Source organism: Mangifera indica, chromosome 11, assembly GCF_011075055.1.
Source record: "Mangifera indica cultivar Alphonso chromosome 11, CATAS_Mindica_2.1, whole genome shotgun sequence".
NCBI lineage: Eukaryota > Viridiplantae > Streptophyta > Magnoliopsida > Sapindales > Anacardiaceae > Mangifera > Mangifera indica.
The window spans coordinates 1992546-2008992 of NC_058147.1; the positions used below are offsets into that span (position 1 = coordinate 1992546).

The following is a 16447-nucleotide window of genomic DNA, read 5'->3' on the forward strand; positions in this document are numbered from 1 at the left end:
TTTCTTAAAGCCAAATCGACTCAAATTGATTTTAGGGAAATTCATCTCTATGCTTGAGTTCAAATTTTTAAAACTGAGTTATACGAGAACTGGCTTTATGCCGGAGCTGGGCTAAGCACTCAAATCCAGCCCTATCGTTTGGAATAATTTTGACAGCTAAGCAGCTGGCAGAGACAATAAAGTATAAAAAGAATGGCTAAAGCTTGTTTCCAACTAGTTATACCAGGCTGCAATTACATAATATATACTTGGGACCGCAGAAAATGCATTGTCAAAGTACAATTGTTTACCACGTTACAAATGACTATCAGAAAAACAATGGATAAAATTTGTTTCCTATTTGTAACGGCTTGTCATAATCATGAATTGTGTACTTCCGACTACACTCCATTGAAAGACAGACGATTGTCTAGCGTTCCTCAGCGCTGAATTTGTTCCAAGCATCCTGAGACAACAGATAAACAAAGAATAGGTAATTCATATGGATACTGCCATACCGGTAACTGCTCCTAGGTAAGAAGACAATAATTGATGCATCATTGATTAGGTGTGGTTTTGATCTATGTTGAGTCTGAGTTTGCGGTCAACTTGAGCTCAAATCAAAGTCATATGCCTAGCTCAAGTTCCAGTTCAAACTGATCATAGTTGATGTGCAATGTCACCAAAAAACTATCGACAAGCTGAACAATATTTTTGGAAAAGTGAACAATATCACTGATAGGACAAACAATATTATTGAATAGATAAACAAATCGATTTTCAACCGAGTTTCTGATTTGAAGCTCTAATTCAAGATTAACTTGTTCAAATTGAGTTGTAGATTTCTATCTAAATCAACTCAGATCAAATTCACCCTTGTCAGTGACGTCTGCCAAGAGAGTCTTTTAACATAAGCTAAAAACAAGCTTGGATACATAGGAGCAGCAACTTCTCTCAGGATCTTTTTTTTTTTTTTTCAAATATTAGAGCAAGTTTAGCCATCTGACAAATAAACTTGGTCATTGGTTATCATAGACAAACTGATAATTCTTTGCAGACACATCATCCAAAATTAATAGTTTCTTAAAGCAAAAAAATAAAAATAGAGAATTTAAATTTGAAACACACCTTTAGAAGATCAAAAACCTTCTCACATGTGTACTTTTGCTGTGTGCTTGCACCTCGCTGCTGTAACTTATCCGGATGGACAATAAGGGTGGCCTTTCTATAAGCTTTCTTTACAGCAGCAGCTGCTACAAGATCTGTAAGAGGAATTGGCTGCCAGCCACTATCAGGCCCAAGGATCTGCAGATGTCAAAGGTGGAGTTGAAGCAGCTGACAAGTGATACTATGAAATTCGCCTAATCTAAAAGGTGACTAGTCACTCCTAACAATGTCAAAAGGTGCTTAATGAAATCATTAAGTGGGGAGTGGGGGCAAGGAGCGGCAGATAAAACCTCCAGTACTCAATGAGAGTATTCACATGATAATGCAATACCAGCATAAGACTACGCATTAATGATTTTATTTCTAGCATGAAGACATTGAGTTAGCAGTCAATGTACCTTCCACGATAATTTATTGACAACTGTAAGTTTTACCCAAAAACTAGGAGGCATCAGAGTATTTAATCAAGTACTCACATCTATCCTGGTTCATTATCATGCATCACAGTAGTTAATGCAGTCATCTTGTCAGCATGTAACAAAACAAGGGTGTACCTAGACTAAAATTTGATGGATGGAAAACTTTTGATCTATCCAGCACCCAGATTATCTACATGTTCTGCTAAAACTTTGATTTGTTCAACGGTGGGAAGCATATAGATACAAATTTATGGAGCATAAGTAGAAAGCTGGCACATACATATTGCAGAGTTGAAAGTAGTGCACGCAGGTTTCCAGCCTTCCCGCTTGACCACCTTTTGATATTAGCATCTAGAGCTTCCGCTAATCTCTGTCATTGATGATAAATCCAGGAGAGTAAGAGAAAATTTCAATCAACAGAATTAATTGCAAGAATTACTTAACATTTTCGATAAGATCATTACATTTCTCTCTGCTTGCTCTTTCTTTGCAAGAAGGTCACGCATATTCTTCTCTGCAAGAGCTTTGGCCTGAAGAGAGCAGAAGGTGTACATTAATCATGCTACAGGTCAACAAAGGTCATATCTAATCTCCGAACAGAAAAGGAGGCTTACTGCACGCTCTGCTGTCCGTTTATCCCTCTCCAGACTAGCTTTATCCTTCTGAATTGATTCACCATTAACTCCAACAAAATTATCGTTAGACTGAGGAACTGCATGAAGCAAAGAGCAACAAATGTTTCAGTAAGAGCAGTAAATATGTCTAATCTCCATAATAATCCAATAATGATAATAATATGCAATGATAGCACTTTACAATATCACATACCACTATTATGAGATGAAGTAAGATGTCCTGAACTTCTGGTAGGACCTGAGCTTCTATATTGTGAATCCTGCAGGAGATTCTATCATTAGTAATTTGCCATGAAATAGAACATTGGAAGATTGAGGCCTAACAGATAGTGCAGAAACTCACGTTGGAGGTGAAGTTCTGTTTTATCCCATTGTCTCTGGAAGCACCAGAGGATTTTACAGCTTGATTTCTTGCCACTGCAGCAGCCTTCTCAGACATTACTTTTTCTAGGGCACGTGCTCTGGCCTCTGCAGTTGCTCTCTCTACCGCAGCACGCTCAGCTTTAAGTCTGGCTTCCATAGAAGTCTTGTCATTTGCCTCTGCAGAAGCCTTCTCCGACCTTCCTCGGGCTTCTGCCATTACCCTTCGACGTGCTTCTGCATTTGCTCTCTCAACAGCAGCTCTTTCTGCCCTTTCTCGGGCTTCAGTCAAGGCCCGTTCACGAGCTTCACGGACTGCTCTTTCTACAGCTATTCTCTCCTTCTCCTTTTCCCTTTCCCTCTCTTTTATTTGATCTATTTTTCTCATATTCTCCTTCTCTATTTCCCCTTCTTTCTGCATAGAACATTCGGCTTCTGGGATTTTAGAATAAGTCTCTTCATTTCTTTCTGTGTTCTGGCTTGTCTTGATACCATTAGATATCTCTGCCATTTCCTCTTCTGCTTGAAAGATACTAGGTGGCCTACTGCCATCCGTATTCATCTCACTGTCAACCCAACTCTCACTGGAAAATTGAAAGTCACCCTCTTCTTCTTCCTGTTCAATTGCAACAGCAACTTCCTCAGCATCCTCAAAGATGTCTTCTGATTCACAAGGCAATTCTTCAACATGCTTTTCACCATTACAGACAGTCACAGTCACAGTCACAGATGCCTCTCCATGTGGATAATTTAGCTTTTGTGGTACATCCATATCAGTGTTTCCTTCATTTACCCTATTGCAATTGAAAGCAACAGCTGCGGTTGTATCATTTACTTGCTTCTTAGTCTCTTTGTGTTCAAGGACACTCTGTTCCAATCCAGCTATTTCAACTTCAGAAACCTCTTTTGTCTCCAGTTCATTCACCACTTCAGCAGAATTTGATTCTGTTTCCATACCTTTGCACTCAGAAGAAGCTGGAGAAACTTCCATTACCTCCCCATTTTCTTCATGTCTGGGTATCTTCAGAGATACATCATTTTCTTCATGACCAGAGGGTCCCAGGGTATCCCTTAAAATCCCAATTTCTTCCTGCTCACATACATTAATAACTGCCTCAAAATTATTCTTACAGTGGTTAAGAGCCTCTTGAGTTGCTTTCATCTTCTCATCTGCTGCTTTCTGATCAATCCCTGCTTGCATTTGTCCAGATTCTGTGCATTCACAACCCTCTTTCTGTCTCATCATATCTATGATTTCATACGTCTCTTTCAGTAACTTCCCATTTTCTTCTGCCTCTATAATATTTTCTTTCACTACTTCACCATCCTTGTCTGATTTTTCCTCGCATTTTTTGCCATCATGAACATCATATATCGTCACCTCAATCTTTTCCAGATCCTCAGCTATATCATATACCTTTTCAGCCTCTTCTCCACAGTGGACATCTCTTTTTCCTACATTTCCTTCAGCAGTAACAGCTTCTTTTTGTTGCTTGTCAAATTCTACCTGGTCACAAGCTGCTTTTTCCTCTTCTTTTCCATTTTCTTTATGATTGAAAATCTCTTTTGATCCAGCATCATCCTCTTCCTTTTCAGGAAAATCTTCAGATCGAGCATCACTTTGTTCTTGTTTAGATATCTCTTGTTGTTTCTGTTCAGTTTCCAACCACTCCCTCTCGGCATTTAGTGTCCTCATCTTCATACATTCATCGTAATTAGATTCTTGCATTTCTAGATTCTTCTCATTTGCTGTTGGTTCCTGAAACCTACTCAGTTTCATTTCAGAAGCTTCTTCTTCATGGGATTCTTTAAACATCGCCTCCATTTCTTCCGCCAGCCCAGCAGCCTGTAATTTCTTTCTATCTTCTTCCCGATCATGAACCTCACCCAACTTTGGTTTGTCAGCACATTCTTTCATCTCACAAGCCTCTTCCACTATATTCAGCTTCCTCTCAATTTCTTCCTGTTTATAAGTCTCTTCAGAAACTTCTAATTTCTCACCATTTTCTTCTGGCTTCTCAAAGTTATTGATAGTAGAGCTTTTCTCTTTCAGTTCATATTCATTTACTGATTCAATCCTATCATTTACTTCTTCCCACTCATGACCCACTGGAGTTACTTTGTTTTCATGTTCATGTGTTTCATCAGAAGCTCCCTTGGCATAACTTAGGTTATCCCTTTCTGTGAAGTCCAGTGCCACTTGGCTTGATTTTGCATTTTGTGTTCCTACCCCAGCAACTGGCACTTGAATATCAACTTTACATTTCTCCCATTCCTCTTCTCTGGATTTGTTTGCTTTATCTATGGTTGTACTTTCTCTTTTCTTCTTTGTCTTTGAGACATTGTTAGGTCTCAGCTTCACATGGTTTTGAAGACCCTCCTTCTTTCTTTGCATTATTTCTTTTGCAATTCTTATCCTAGCTTGAGCCTCCTCGATTGCTTTTTTCACAGCAGCTGCAGAGGAAGCGGCAACTGAATTTACATCTACTTCCTCATCAAAATAAGTTGGTGAACAAATATCTGCAGCATCTTCAGAAGAATGACTATCAGAAAACCCAGACTTTGAAGTCATTGGTACCTTTGAATCACCTTTATTATAACCAGTAAGTGGACAGGTTGAAGACAGTGATACTTTTGAAGAATGTTTCCTAAGGTCAATTTCATAAGCATCAAGTGGCATATCAATTGAATAGGATCTACTCCTATTCGATTTATATTTAGATTTAGCACCATCTCCAGAAACCTGCTCTCTAGCACCCCCAGGTGAGCAGGTTGACACAACTTTCCTGCCAGATTTGCCTCTCACTATCTCCCCACTGAAACTACTATTATGGGAAGTGTTATTTGGTACTGATAATAATGGCTTATCACCTCCATTCATCTGTGAGGGAGCAACTTCATCAATTAAATGAGTATGACCTGGAACATCATGACACTGAGCTAAGTTTTTTGTCCCGGTTATCCCATTCCTTCCTCCTTCCTGGGTTTTATGGTAAAACACTTTTGACTGTTTCACACCATCTAATGACTCATGAGTGGCTTCTTGTGACAATACTTGATTTTCTACTGAAAAGTTAGAACTATGTGCTCCTCTTTCAGCTGGTGTCCTACAAAAAAGCACATCATGATCAATTTCCCATCCATAAACACCTACAAAGTTGTTTCATTCTCTGTTTTTATGAACAAAAGAATAAAAAATGCCAGATAATAAACAAGTTATATAAAATATGGATCTTTCTGTGCATTTATTGTAAAGCCTGAAATTTTTCTCCACATCTCTATCATAGAATAGATAAGTTCCACTGTAACAAAAAATCTAGCAGCATGGAAAATGCATTTAAAGTAAGCTCCAAAAACTACAATATTATTATTATTATTAGTGTGAGTTCTAGTTCGGTACAAATATAAGTGTTTTTCGGCCGTTTCCTGCCACTTTATCTGCTAGCACTTAAGCAGAAATGTAAAATGGGTTTTCAATTTTCAGTAATAAAAAACCCCTGTCTACTCTTCAATTTTAGGAGAAAACTCTTAATTCTTCCCACTTTAAGGAACGATCTTTATCTTTTACCAACTAACTAAACCAGTTTCCCATGAGTTTTCCATCCGCGGCGAAAATGAAAGAAAAAAGAAAAATGAATATTCCCGACAACCAAACATGCCTTAATTTCAACTGTTATCCACTTCATCAACCAAAAATAATAATTAATAATAACAGAATAAACGCTTATAAAGTAATTAAATAACTACAACTTACCTCGCCTCTTCGATGCAGCTGTCTCTGTTCTTTGGTTTCACATGAAGTTCCTCATGAGAGATGCCCAAATTAAACTCTCCAAAGCCACCGAATATCTTTGAATAATCAAGTTTCGAGCTGTTAACATCAACCGAAATCTTTCTCTCGTTCAACTCCGGAACATCAAGAATAGGAATCGAACATCCACCAGAGCCACCAAATATCTCACCGTAATCTTCTTCAACAGGCGAAACATCCTTTCTTTGACCGCTAAAAACGCCGTCGTATACACTCTGTCCACTAAAGCTAAAGCTATTCGCAAGTTTCTTGGACAAAATCGGAGAGGAGACTTTCTGATACTCCATTTCTGTTTTATTTTTATTTTTTCAATCTGATTTTCTTAATCTTCCCCTTCTTCTCTCTTTATGTGCTCCTCCGGCTGCAAAGTCAGGAGGAGAAGAGAAGACCGAGAAGATGAGAGATAAATATAAATATTATATTATATATTTATATTATTAGTACATAATAGATGTCAGTGTAACCTACTAGGTGGTGACTAAATCGGCGATTTGTCTACGTTGACGCTTGTCCCAAAAAGATCGCCGATGACAGACTAGCTCACAGAGAAAGGATGACCGCCAAAGCCGGTAGGACTAGGGTAGGAGCTTGGCTCGAAAAAAAAACAAAAAACAAGAAAAAAGCTACTCTGCTGTCGTTTATCCCGAATGCTTCTCCTCTTTGTTTAGGCTGTCACCAATCATAGATGCCAGTATGACAGTCTAATGAGGATATTTTCGGTATTCTAGTCAAAAGTAAAGGATTCTTTAGGAAATTGAAGTTGATGTGATGGGGGCAGTTTCCGTTTTGAAGCACACGGCTAATTATTCAGCTTGATATAGTTGTAGCCACCAGCCACACGTGAAATGACTTGGAATAATTATTATTATCATTTTTTTTTAATTTGAAAATTCAAAAAAAAAAAAGAAGCTAAATCAATAGAGATAAAATTGTAATAATTGTAGAAATGGATATTGAATTCGGAATTTTAATTGTTTAATGTATGTGATTTACCCTAAAAACAATAGAATCCCTAAATCAAAAGTTTTATAAAAATATATATATATATATGAGGTCAACTTAGAACTCCTAACTTGTATAATTTTTTTATTATAAATACAAATTTGAGTTCATATAAGCAAAATTTAAACCCGATAAATTTAAAAAAAAAAATATAATTTATATTGTTTATATAATATAACACAATATAATATATTATTTTAGATTGATTAAAATAATGTTAATTTGTTATATATATGAATTACATGTGAGATTATTAAACCCAATATTTTAATAATTAAACTCAATAGTTTTATATATATTTATGACTCAAGTTTGACCTATGCCCATTTGTTTTGAACCCAATCGAATTAAACTAATTAGTAACTTATCTTAAATCCAGAAAAGAAGAAAATGCGTGGCCTTGGAATGAGAGGTTACTTTGAATTTCATGTGACATAATATAATATACAAAGATAACATGCATTGCATGGTGGATCATTGTGACAATTATTTGATTTTCCAAAGGGGAATAATTTGAAGCCGAATTTTGATCACATGGGATGGGACATAGCTGGAGGTGTAGGGATACACTAAACCAGGGGGAACTCTGTCCCCACCCAGGATAGACAGGTAGTTGAACTCACTAATTTTGATTGTCAACCATCATTGCTCATGTGGTCCTAAATTTGTTATCATGCTATTTTGGTAAAATCACTTCGCTGGCTCCAGTTGTGAATTTTCAATTTTCAAACTGCCATTTTGCTACATGTTAAAAGATGTTCATGGCCATGGGAAAGAAAGGATAAGGACGTAATTATGAATAGCTTTTACTCTGTCTCGTCAACCTCTCTCTCTCTCTTCTTCTTCCTCCCACTCTTTCTGTTAAAGTTATGACACCCTTATAGTGAATAATATATATTTTATAATACGAAATAATATAAATAAAAGGTTAATATATATTATAAATTATATTAAATTAATATAATATAATAAATATATTTTATGATATAATAAATATTTTATAATATAAATTGATATATTTTTTAAAAAAATAATCATATAATAAAGTTAAATATAAAAATTTTTAAAATTTTAAAGGTGTTTGTGATATTTTTTTAATATATTGATGTGTTAGTTATAATTTTTTATAATTTTATTTTTTTTAAAATGTATCATATATACAATATATGATATAAAAAATTGTATTTTGAATACACGATTCGATTATTATACTTTTTATATACATTTAATATATGTTGGTCAGAACATTTCGTAAAGGTTGAATCCAAATAAAGATTAGTTCAAGTTTGATTAAATTGATGAACAACATCATTGAAGAGAGATTGATAGTATTATTTGATTACAGTCGGACTATGACTAAAGAACTTATTCCCATTCAAAGGTTGATTCTTTCTTAAGTTCTCATCATTTGACTTTAAAAAACTTTTTTATTTATCTATAGATAGTTAAAATTTATTAAATTTGTTATTTTTAAAATTTTATCTTATTTTCCTTTCCTAAACCCTAAAAAGTAACAATTTCCTTTTAGGTTAAATTTTAAAAAACAACGTTTTTCTCCCCTAGGGTTTACTTTTCAATCTCCGACACTCCTCAAATGGTCTCTCCCTTTTGACACATTTTTTTCTCTGATGGTCTCTCTCTACTCATCTCTCCCTCCTTCGGCCCAAGGTTGAATCGAGCTCAAACTTGATTCAATTTGCATATAATAGAGCTCAAGCTTATCAAGCTCTTTGCAGCTAAGCTCGAATTCGGCTCGTTTTGAGCTCGAGTTTTTAATTAGCTCGTTATTCAAACGACATTGTTTTAATACATATTGATCAAAACGACATCATTTTGTATCAAAATTTTTAACTGGCAAGCTTAACGGGTAAGCTCGAGCTTGAGCTTGCTTAAAACTAGCTCATTTCAAGTTTGTTCAAGCTTGAAAGAGTTTAGTTTGAATCCAATCCTACTCCGACCGACGTTTCAAGCCAAGAAAGATGAAACTCTTCGTGTTCATCTTCTCAACTTAAATCACTGGTAAGAGGAAGGAGAGATGGTGAGAGAGAGATCGCCAAAGGAGAAGCCGAAAATTGAAAAGTAAACCTTATAGAGAAAAATATTGCTTTTTAAATTTTGATCTAAAGAGAAATTGTTATTTTTAAAGGTTTAGAAAGAGAAAATAAAAACCAATTTTAATTTATTTTTAATATTATAAATAAAATAATAATTTTATCGTTAAAATTAATAGATTTAATAGTTTATTAATAAAAAATGAAATCTTGTTAAATGATACTTCTTTAGGTGAAAATAAGTTTCGATAGTCAGACTATCAAACTAAAATTTTGATCCGAATTTAACTTGTCCAAAGTAGATATAGATTTGGATCAGATAAGTCAACCAATAATACTAATATCATTATTTCAGATTACAGGTTGGTTGATTTGGACCCACGATATTATGACTGCTTTCCTTTTCATGTTTTTCCTCGTCTCTTTCTTCACAATAATGTAACGGTAACCTTTAACTAAATCAATGCATCAGGATGTCAACATCCTTTAACTGCATTTATTCTGTTTCTTTCCTTTAACTCCGTCTAAATTATATAATAAGAGACGTTAATGCAGGATTTCCACCCTCACAAGTTAGTGTTTCAGTGTGAGATTTATGATTTTTCTTTTTAAGGGTTTCATATATACATATCTTGAGAGTTGTACAATTATGCAATGTTAGAAATTTTCATGATATTAATAACATTAATTAGAATTTTAATTTATTAACGATGGGTAGTAGTTTAATTTATTTATAAGTTTAATGTGATTAATAAAATAAATTCAATAAAGATAAATTATTTTATATATAACGATTTAGTATAAGTTTTTAAAGTATTAAGTCTTTGATGAGATCCAATAATCTCTTATATATTTGCTAGATCATTTTTTTGAAACATTAACACAACTTTATCCTTTGAAATATCATACAAGATATTTCGGAGAAGTAAGACCAACCACTACATTCAAACAACAATTTTCAAATGATTTCTAAGAGTCCTCCATCTTTGAAAAGATGACTCATTTAGCTTTTATATAACTTTACTTTAATTTTGTACTTGTATTAAATTGTGTATCAAGTATTACATGCAATGCAACTAGGGGTTGAAACGAGCTGAGTCAAGTCTGAACAGGGTCTGACTTGTTTTGGATTGGACTCTGTTTGGGTTCGATTCAGGTTTGCCTAGCTCACTCAATCACTTGTTTGTGATCAAATTTGTATTTGTTGTTTCGGGCTCGTATTTGAGCTCGTCTAAGCTAAGCTTGTTTCGAGCTTGAATTAACTCATTTTGAATCCAGACCTATCTTTGAGTAAGGTTGAAAACGACGTCGTTTGCTAAGGGTTCAAGCGAGCTGTGCTTGGTTGGCAAGTCGAGCGAGCCAAGTATGGCTTTAATTTGAATTCAGACTCAAGTTCGTTTTTGGTTTTACTTCCAAGCTTATACTTAGGTTTATGTTTGTTATCTCGGGCTTATTTAAGCTAAACTTATTTAGAATTTAAATAAACTCACTTCGAATCTAACTTTAAGTACAACCTTTTAATTATTTACTGATGAATCTAATAAAGTAAGATGTGATCCCAGGAGACTAGCTTTTTTGTGCATCAATTAGATCGCTTTGATCTAAATGCAAGATATATTTATGGTGAATCCAAAATTATTCAAGACCCAAAGCATAAAGCAGGAGCCGATTTGTATTTCTGCTTTTTTGTCTTCCTTTAGCAGTTCCTTTTGGCAAAGCGAAATGACTACCAACTCAGCCCCGAGGAGCTTTTGAAAGTTTACCCTTTCTTCTTCTTCTTGCTAAAATCTTGTCGTGTTAGTTAGTGACATTTGAACCAAACATATGCTGGCATTTACTTTACATCATGTGCACATCAAGAGCAACACCATTGTCGTTTCGTATGAGCTCGTTTGTTTCTCCCTTCTTTTCATGTTTAAATGAATTACCTGGTTGAACAGGAACTTCACATTAAGGGAATGTACAGTTTTATTGGGTCCAAATATCCCATCTACAAGGAAGCCAAACTCATTAATGGTCGTTGGACTATTACTCGATATTGTATTTCAATTTGGATTGAACCTTGTCTCGATTTGATCAATAAATCAACTAGTCTAATTTATTAATAGAAGAAATATCGATATAATATCATTAAAATTATATCTATTAAATGTATTTATCAGACAATATTCAATAATAAGTATTTTTAAATCTATAGTATATCTGTCTAGTCATATAAAAGAAGATTAAAATGAAAATTCATGATCAAGGCATACTTTATAGTTACGATTGAAAAAAAACGGTTAAAATAAGTTTTGCTTTTAATATAGACTAATACGATACGATTAACTAATTTGATTTAAATTTTAAAATATGTTATTTATAAATTATAACTATATTTAAAAATTGGGTCAAACTAACCAATTAAATCCATACCAGCTAACTAATCTGGTACGAGTGAGAGGTCTAATAACATAAAAAATTAGACCGTTTTGACCTACAATACAACCGTTTAAACCACGTTGGTCAGAGGGTATGCTGACATGCAAATTTATTTTAGTCTCAACATTTGATGGGTATGGACAGCACCTCAAATCACAAATTTTACTGATGGTAAATTATCAGTAAATATGTATTTATACAATATTATTTTTCTGATTTGACTGTCCATTCATCCAATCGAATCGGGTAAAAACCCTGATTGAGCCTTTGAGCAAGTCAAGCTAACAGACTTAACTTGTTAGCCAGCCCTCAGATTAATGAGGCTTACTAATTGGCAATATGGCCCAGTGGAAGTGGAGGCCAAGTAGCCCAATGAAGTTGTGGAATTATTCATGGGCTGAAAAGTGGCTCAATTACATTAGCTATGGCCCAGCTCGAAAAATAAGTTACTATTGGGCGTAGCAAATTTAGCCGAAATTGATTTGAATCCATTCAAATCGAATTCGAATAATGGTTAATTTAGCTCGAATACAGAATAACAAACTCTAATTGGATCAAACAAAGAGCAGTAATATAGAAAAGAAGATGCATTATCAGCTTTGATACGATGACACTAACAAATTCTTGAGCTCAAGTTTAACACAAGGCCAAAGGATATTTTCCACCCAAATTATCCAAAATTACATTTATAAAGTTTGAAAAATATGAAATCTCATCTATTGATCAATTGAGATTAAATTTTTTTATTAGAAATAGAGGTAAAATCATTATTTTACTAATAATATTAAAAAAATATAAAATTTATTATCTTTTTCTCTTATAAATTTTAAAAACTAATATTTTACCCCTATAAAGTTTTTTAACTTTAAAAAGTCGTATTTTTCCACCACAACCTTAGATTTTTTTTCTTCCCTCTTACCACTTTCTCCAATGATCTAGAAAGGTCTCTTCATCATTGTCAGAGAATACATTCAAGATCTCTTCGTTGACGAAGAGATATGGTAAAGAGATTCCAGTTCTCTTCGTCGATGAAGAGATCTGGAATCTGTTCGATCAGATCTTATTAGATTTTTTCATCACTAATAAAAAGATCAGTTCTAGATTTATTTACATGTCCTGATCAATGGTTTAGGATAGAGAAAAAAGGTCGTCAGTAGCGAAAATGGTGGTCAAAGAGATGAAAAAAAAATTAGGAGAAAAATGTAACTTTTTAAAGTTAAAAAACTTTAGGTAGGGATAAAATTGTTAATTTTTAAAATTTAGGGGAGAAAATTAATAAATTTTATATTTTTATAGTAAAAAGAAGATTTTGTCTTTACCTCTAACAAAAAATTTTAAACAAAAAATTTTAATGGTAATTACATTATGGGTGAGACTTCAAAATTTTCAAACTTGTGGGTGTGACTTTGAAATCGCACCTAAACTTGGGTAGACAAACGTCCTTTGGCCTTAACAAAATTTTCTGTCCAAATTTAACTTATTCAATCCCTATGACGCTTAATTTTACCGCACTCACTCTTCCAGTAAGTGGTAAGTAACCACAGTAAAAATTGCAATACATTGTCTCTGGCTTGAAGAGAAAGAAAACCCTTTTTAAATCCCTCCAGTGCCTTTTCCTTCTGTCTCAAAAAGCTAAGTGATTTAGCTCAAACTTCCTATCAATTCATTGTTCAGGAACCCTAAAAATGTTCAGGAACCAGTACGACACGGACGTTACTACATGGAGCCCTGCTGGGCGATTATTTCAGGTGGAGTACGCGATGGAGGCGGTCAAGCAAGGCTCCGCTGCAATAGGCCTCCGATCCAAGACTCACGTCGTCTTGGGATGTGTCAACAAGGCTAACTCCGAGCTCTCATCTCACCAAAAGAAAATCTTTAAGGTTGATGATCACATCGGCGTTGCAATCGCCGGTTTAACCGCCGACGGTCGTGTTCTCTCTCGCTACATGCGATCCGAGTGTATTAACTACGGTTTCACTTACGAATCTCCGCTCCCAGTGGGACGCCTCGTTGTCCAGCTGGCTGACAAGGCTCAGGTCTCTCACATTCAAGCCCTAACTCTTTTAAGCTATTGTGAATTTCGGTATTTGATTATTTTTCCTTTGTAATTTAGGCCCAATTAGATATTTAGAGGTTTGGATTCTATGGCTTCATGTTGCCAGGTTTTAAGATGCCATTTTTAACTGGTCATTACACTTGAAATTCAAGGTTTTGAAATCCAAGTGCAGTCTTCGTGGGTTAAACTGGTATTGGCGATAGATTATTACCATAGGGGAGAAATGACGTTGATATATAATGTTTTTGTCTGGATGGGTGTTTGTGGAAGGTGTGTGCGTGAAACTGGTGAATATACTACTTTGTCATTTCTGATATTTACTATATCATTTTATATGGTTAAATGTGGCAATGTGCTTTTACATAGCTTTTCTTTCAAAAATTTGAATTCTTTTCCTAACCAAGTTATAGGTTCAAATTCCATCAACATAATAATGTTTTATGCCAATTGAATTTGTGACTGCATCTATTGCACCTGCAGTTAAAGCTGCACTCACATTAAATGATATAGATATGTCACATTACTTGGAGATACAAATTTAGGATACTTTTTATATGTAGCATTGCTTTAGTTTCAAAATTATGATGCTAGCTGAGTTTGAAAATTAGGATACTTTGTACATGTATTATTTGAGAGCTTTGATGTGTCTAAGAGAAACTTTTGTTTTAAGTTCAAGTCAGTTAACATCTGTCATCAACTTGAGTTGCTTGTAATGATATCTCATACTATTTAATGCAGAATTTGAATATTTTACTTAGAAATTCTTGAGAGTTTCTTGTAGGGGTAATTCAGACGCTGCATTATGTACTTTGATCTGCCTTACACCATGAGTTATAGTGTTTAAAACATTTTGTTAGAGATTAACAGTAGTAAGTTCTGATTTTGAAGAGTCATGCTCGATAGTATTGGATTATTTGGATATGTACTTGGTTCTTCTTGTATTAGTATGTGGTCACCTGAAGATAATAACCTTCTATTTAAATCTTATTTCAAGTCTCTACAACTATTCCCAAAAAAAATGTATACATGTATAGTATATATATTAAGCTTCATCTTTTAGATGTTTCTAATGGAAGTCCCAAAATGATGCGACTGGCTCTCTTTGAAATAATGGTAATATTAGTTAGTTCATATATTTTATCCAGTCTCAATGATAGTAATTTATCTTGGGTTTTTTTCTGGTTTAGATGAGATGCAGTTTTGAAAAAATTTTATTTCAATTTAATGGGTGATTCTGACATTTCTCCAAATGTTGCTAGATTGTTGATCTAACTGGGTTTTTCGGAACTGTATGGGTTATTTATTGACCAGTTTTGTATGACACAAAATTGTTATATTGCTTTTAATCAGTTGCTTAATGGATGCCAAATTCTATTGGGGTCTGATAAACATTGTTCTTTGGACTTTGACTCAATTACTTAATCATCACTGTGTCTCTATGTCCATTAAAAGGATTGTGAAGAAGCAGCAACTTACCATCTATGAATTTTTCTCAGTCTCGTACTTATCTGTAGTTGTAATGTGTATTTGGGTGGCAGGTCTGTACCCAACGCTCCTGGAAACGGCCATATGGTGTTGGCCTTCTGGTAGGCGGCTTGGATGAGTCTGGAGCCCACCTTTACTACAACTGTCCAAGTGGGAACTACTTTGAATATCAGGCATTTGCCATTGGGTCCCGCTCTCAAGCTGCCAAGACATACATGGAACGGAGGTTTCAGAACTTTATGGACTCTTCAAGGGAAGATTTGATCAAGGATGCTCTCATGGCAATTAGAGAAACCTTGCAAGGAGAAACATTAAAGAGCTCTATTTGCACAATTGCTGTGGTTGGAGTTGGGGAGCCATTCCATATTTTGGATCAGGAAACTGTACAAAAGTTGATTGATACATTTGAGATTGCTGGAAGGGATGAGGATCCTGCTGGAGCTCCAGAGACTGCTGCAGAAGAAGGTGGTGCTGCAGCTGACCAGGGTGCTACCGCAGATCAGGGTGTGGCTCCAATGGACATTTGAGGGAGCAAGAATCAGAAGCTGCATTTCTGTCGTTGTTTTTAGATGAGGTTTTTAAGCATGTGTTTGCCAAGTTAGGTGGATTATGGATGGCACCATGAAAGACATCATTTGGTTGGAGTTTTAATTTTCTTATTTTCTCTCGCATGATGCTATTTATCTTACCTCATTTAAAACATTTTAATGCTAGTCTTCAGTGAAGTTCATACACCTTAAGCTAATACTCAAGCTACTCTTTGAACATGGTATGGTGATGACACATTGGTAATATTTAGTTTTGTGCTGTTTGTAGCATTCTTCTGATTTCTGCAGGGTCAAATTGAGCTAAGTCTGGGGCATTCACTAGTCCATTAGCAGCTAACCAGTGTTATTAGTTGATTAGAAGTAGTTTTAACTATACATTTGCCTTGTCATTGTCGTTTAAAAAATATACAAAATTTTGTTAAAACATGATTAATAAAAAGATTTCATTTCAAACTTTGACTTCATCACTAATTATGCAATTCTGGCATAATACGGACCAAAGAATTAGTTTTA

General features: G+C 34.7%; 2 protein-coding genes across 2 annotated transcripts; one reads left to right on the plus strand and one right to left on the minus strand.

The window, feature by feature from the left end:
* Window positions 1-182: 182 nt before the first annotated feature.
* LOC123228563 (auxilin-like protein 1) lies at window positions 183-6985 on the minus strand. Its single transcript, XM_044653966.1, has 9 exons — window positions 6840-6985; window positions 6315-6732; window positions 2544-5667; window positions 2394-2460; window positions 2180-2277; window positions 2030-2095; window positions 1846-1935; window positions 1108-1284; window positions 183-445 (listed from the first exon to the last, which is right to left on the minus strand). Exons 2-9 carry the CDS (start codon window positions 6656-6658, stop codon window positions 410-412), a joined length of 4002 nt encoding a protein of 1333 aa, XP_044509901.1. The 5' UTR covers window positions 6659-6732; window positions 6840-6985; the 3' UTR covers window positions 183-409.
* Window positions 6986-13434: 6449 nt separating this feature from the next.
* LOC123229878 (proteasome subunit alpha type-1-B-like) lies at window positions 13435-16153 on the plus strand. The gene is made up of 2 exons (XM_044655881.1): window positions 13435-13881; window positions 15440-16153. The coding sequence occupies exons 1-2, from the start codon at window positions 13531-13533 to the stop codon at window positions 15911-15913; spliced, it is 825 nt and encodes a 274-aa protein (XP_044511816.1). The 5' UTR covers window positions 13435-13530; the 3' UTR covers window positions 15914-16153.
* The last annotated feature ends 294 nt before the right edge of the window (window positions 16154-16447 follow it).

What these genes read in the sequence shown, in the direction of transcription:
- LOC123229878 (XM_044655881.1), top strand. Translation starts at nt 13,531, where the DNA reads ATGTTCAGGAACCAGTACGACACGGACGTTACTACATGGAGCCCTGCT. An exon ending in AGCTGGCTGACAAGGCTCAG is followed by an intron (nt 13,882 to 15,439) that starts GTCTCTCACATT and finishes TTTGGGTGGCAG; the next exon opens with GTCTGTACCCAACGCTCCTG.
- LOC123228563 (XM_044653966.1), bottom strand. Translation starts at nt 6,658, where the DNA reads ATGGAGTATCAGAAAGTCTCCTCTCCGATTTTGTCCAAGAAACTTGCG. An exon ending in AGCTGCATCGAAGAGGCGAG is followed by an intron (nt 5,668 to 6,314) that starts GTAAGTTGTAGT and finishes GCTTTTTTGTAG; the next exon opens with GACACCAGCTGAAAGAGGAG. An exon ending in AACGGACAGCAGAGCGTGCA is followed by an intron (nt 2,096 to 2,179) that starts GTAAGCCTCCTT and finishes TGCTCTCTTCAG; the next exon opens with GCCAAAGCTCTTGCAGAGAA.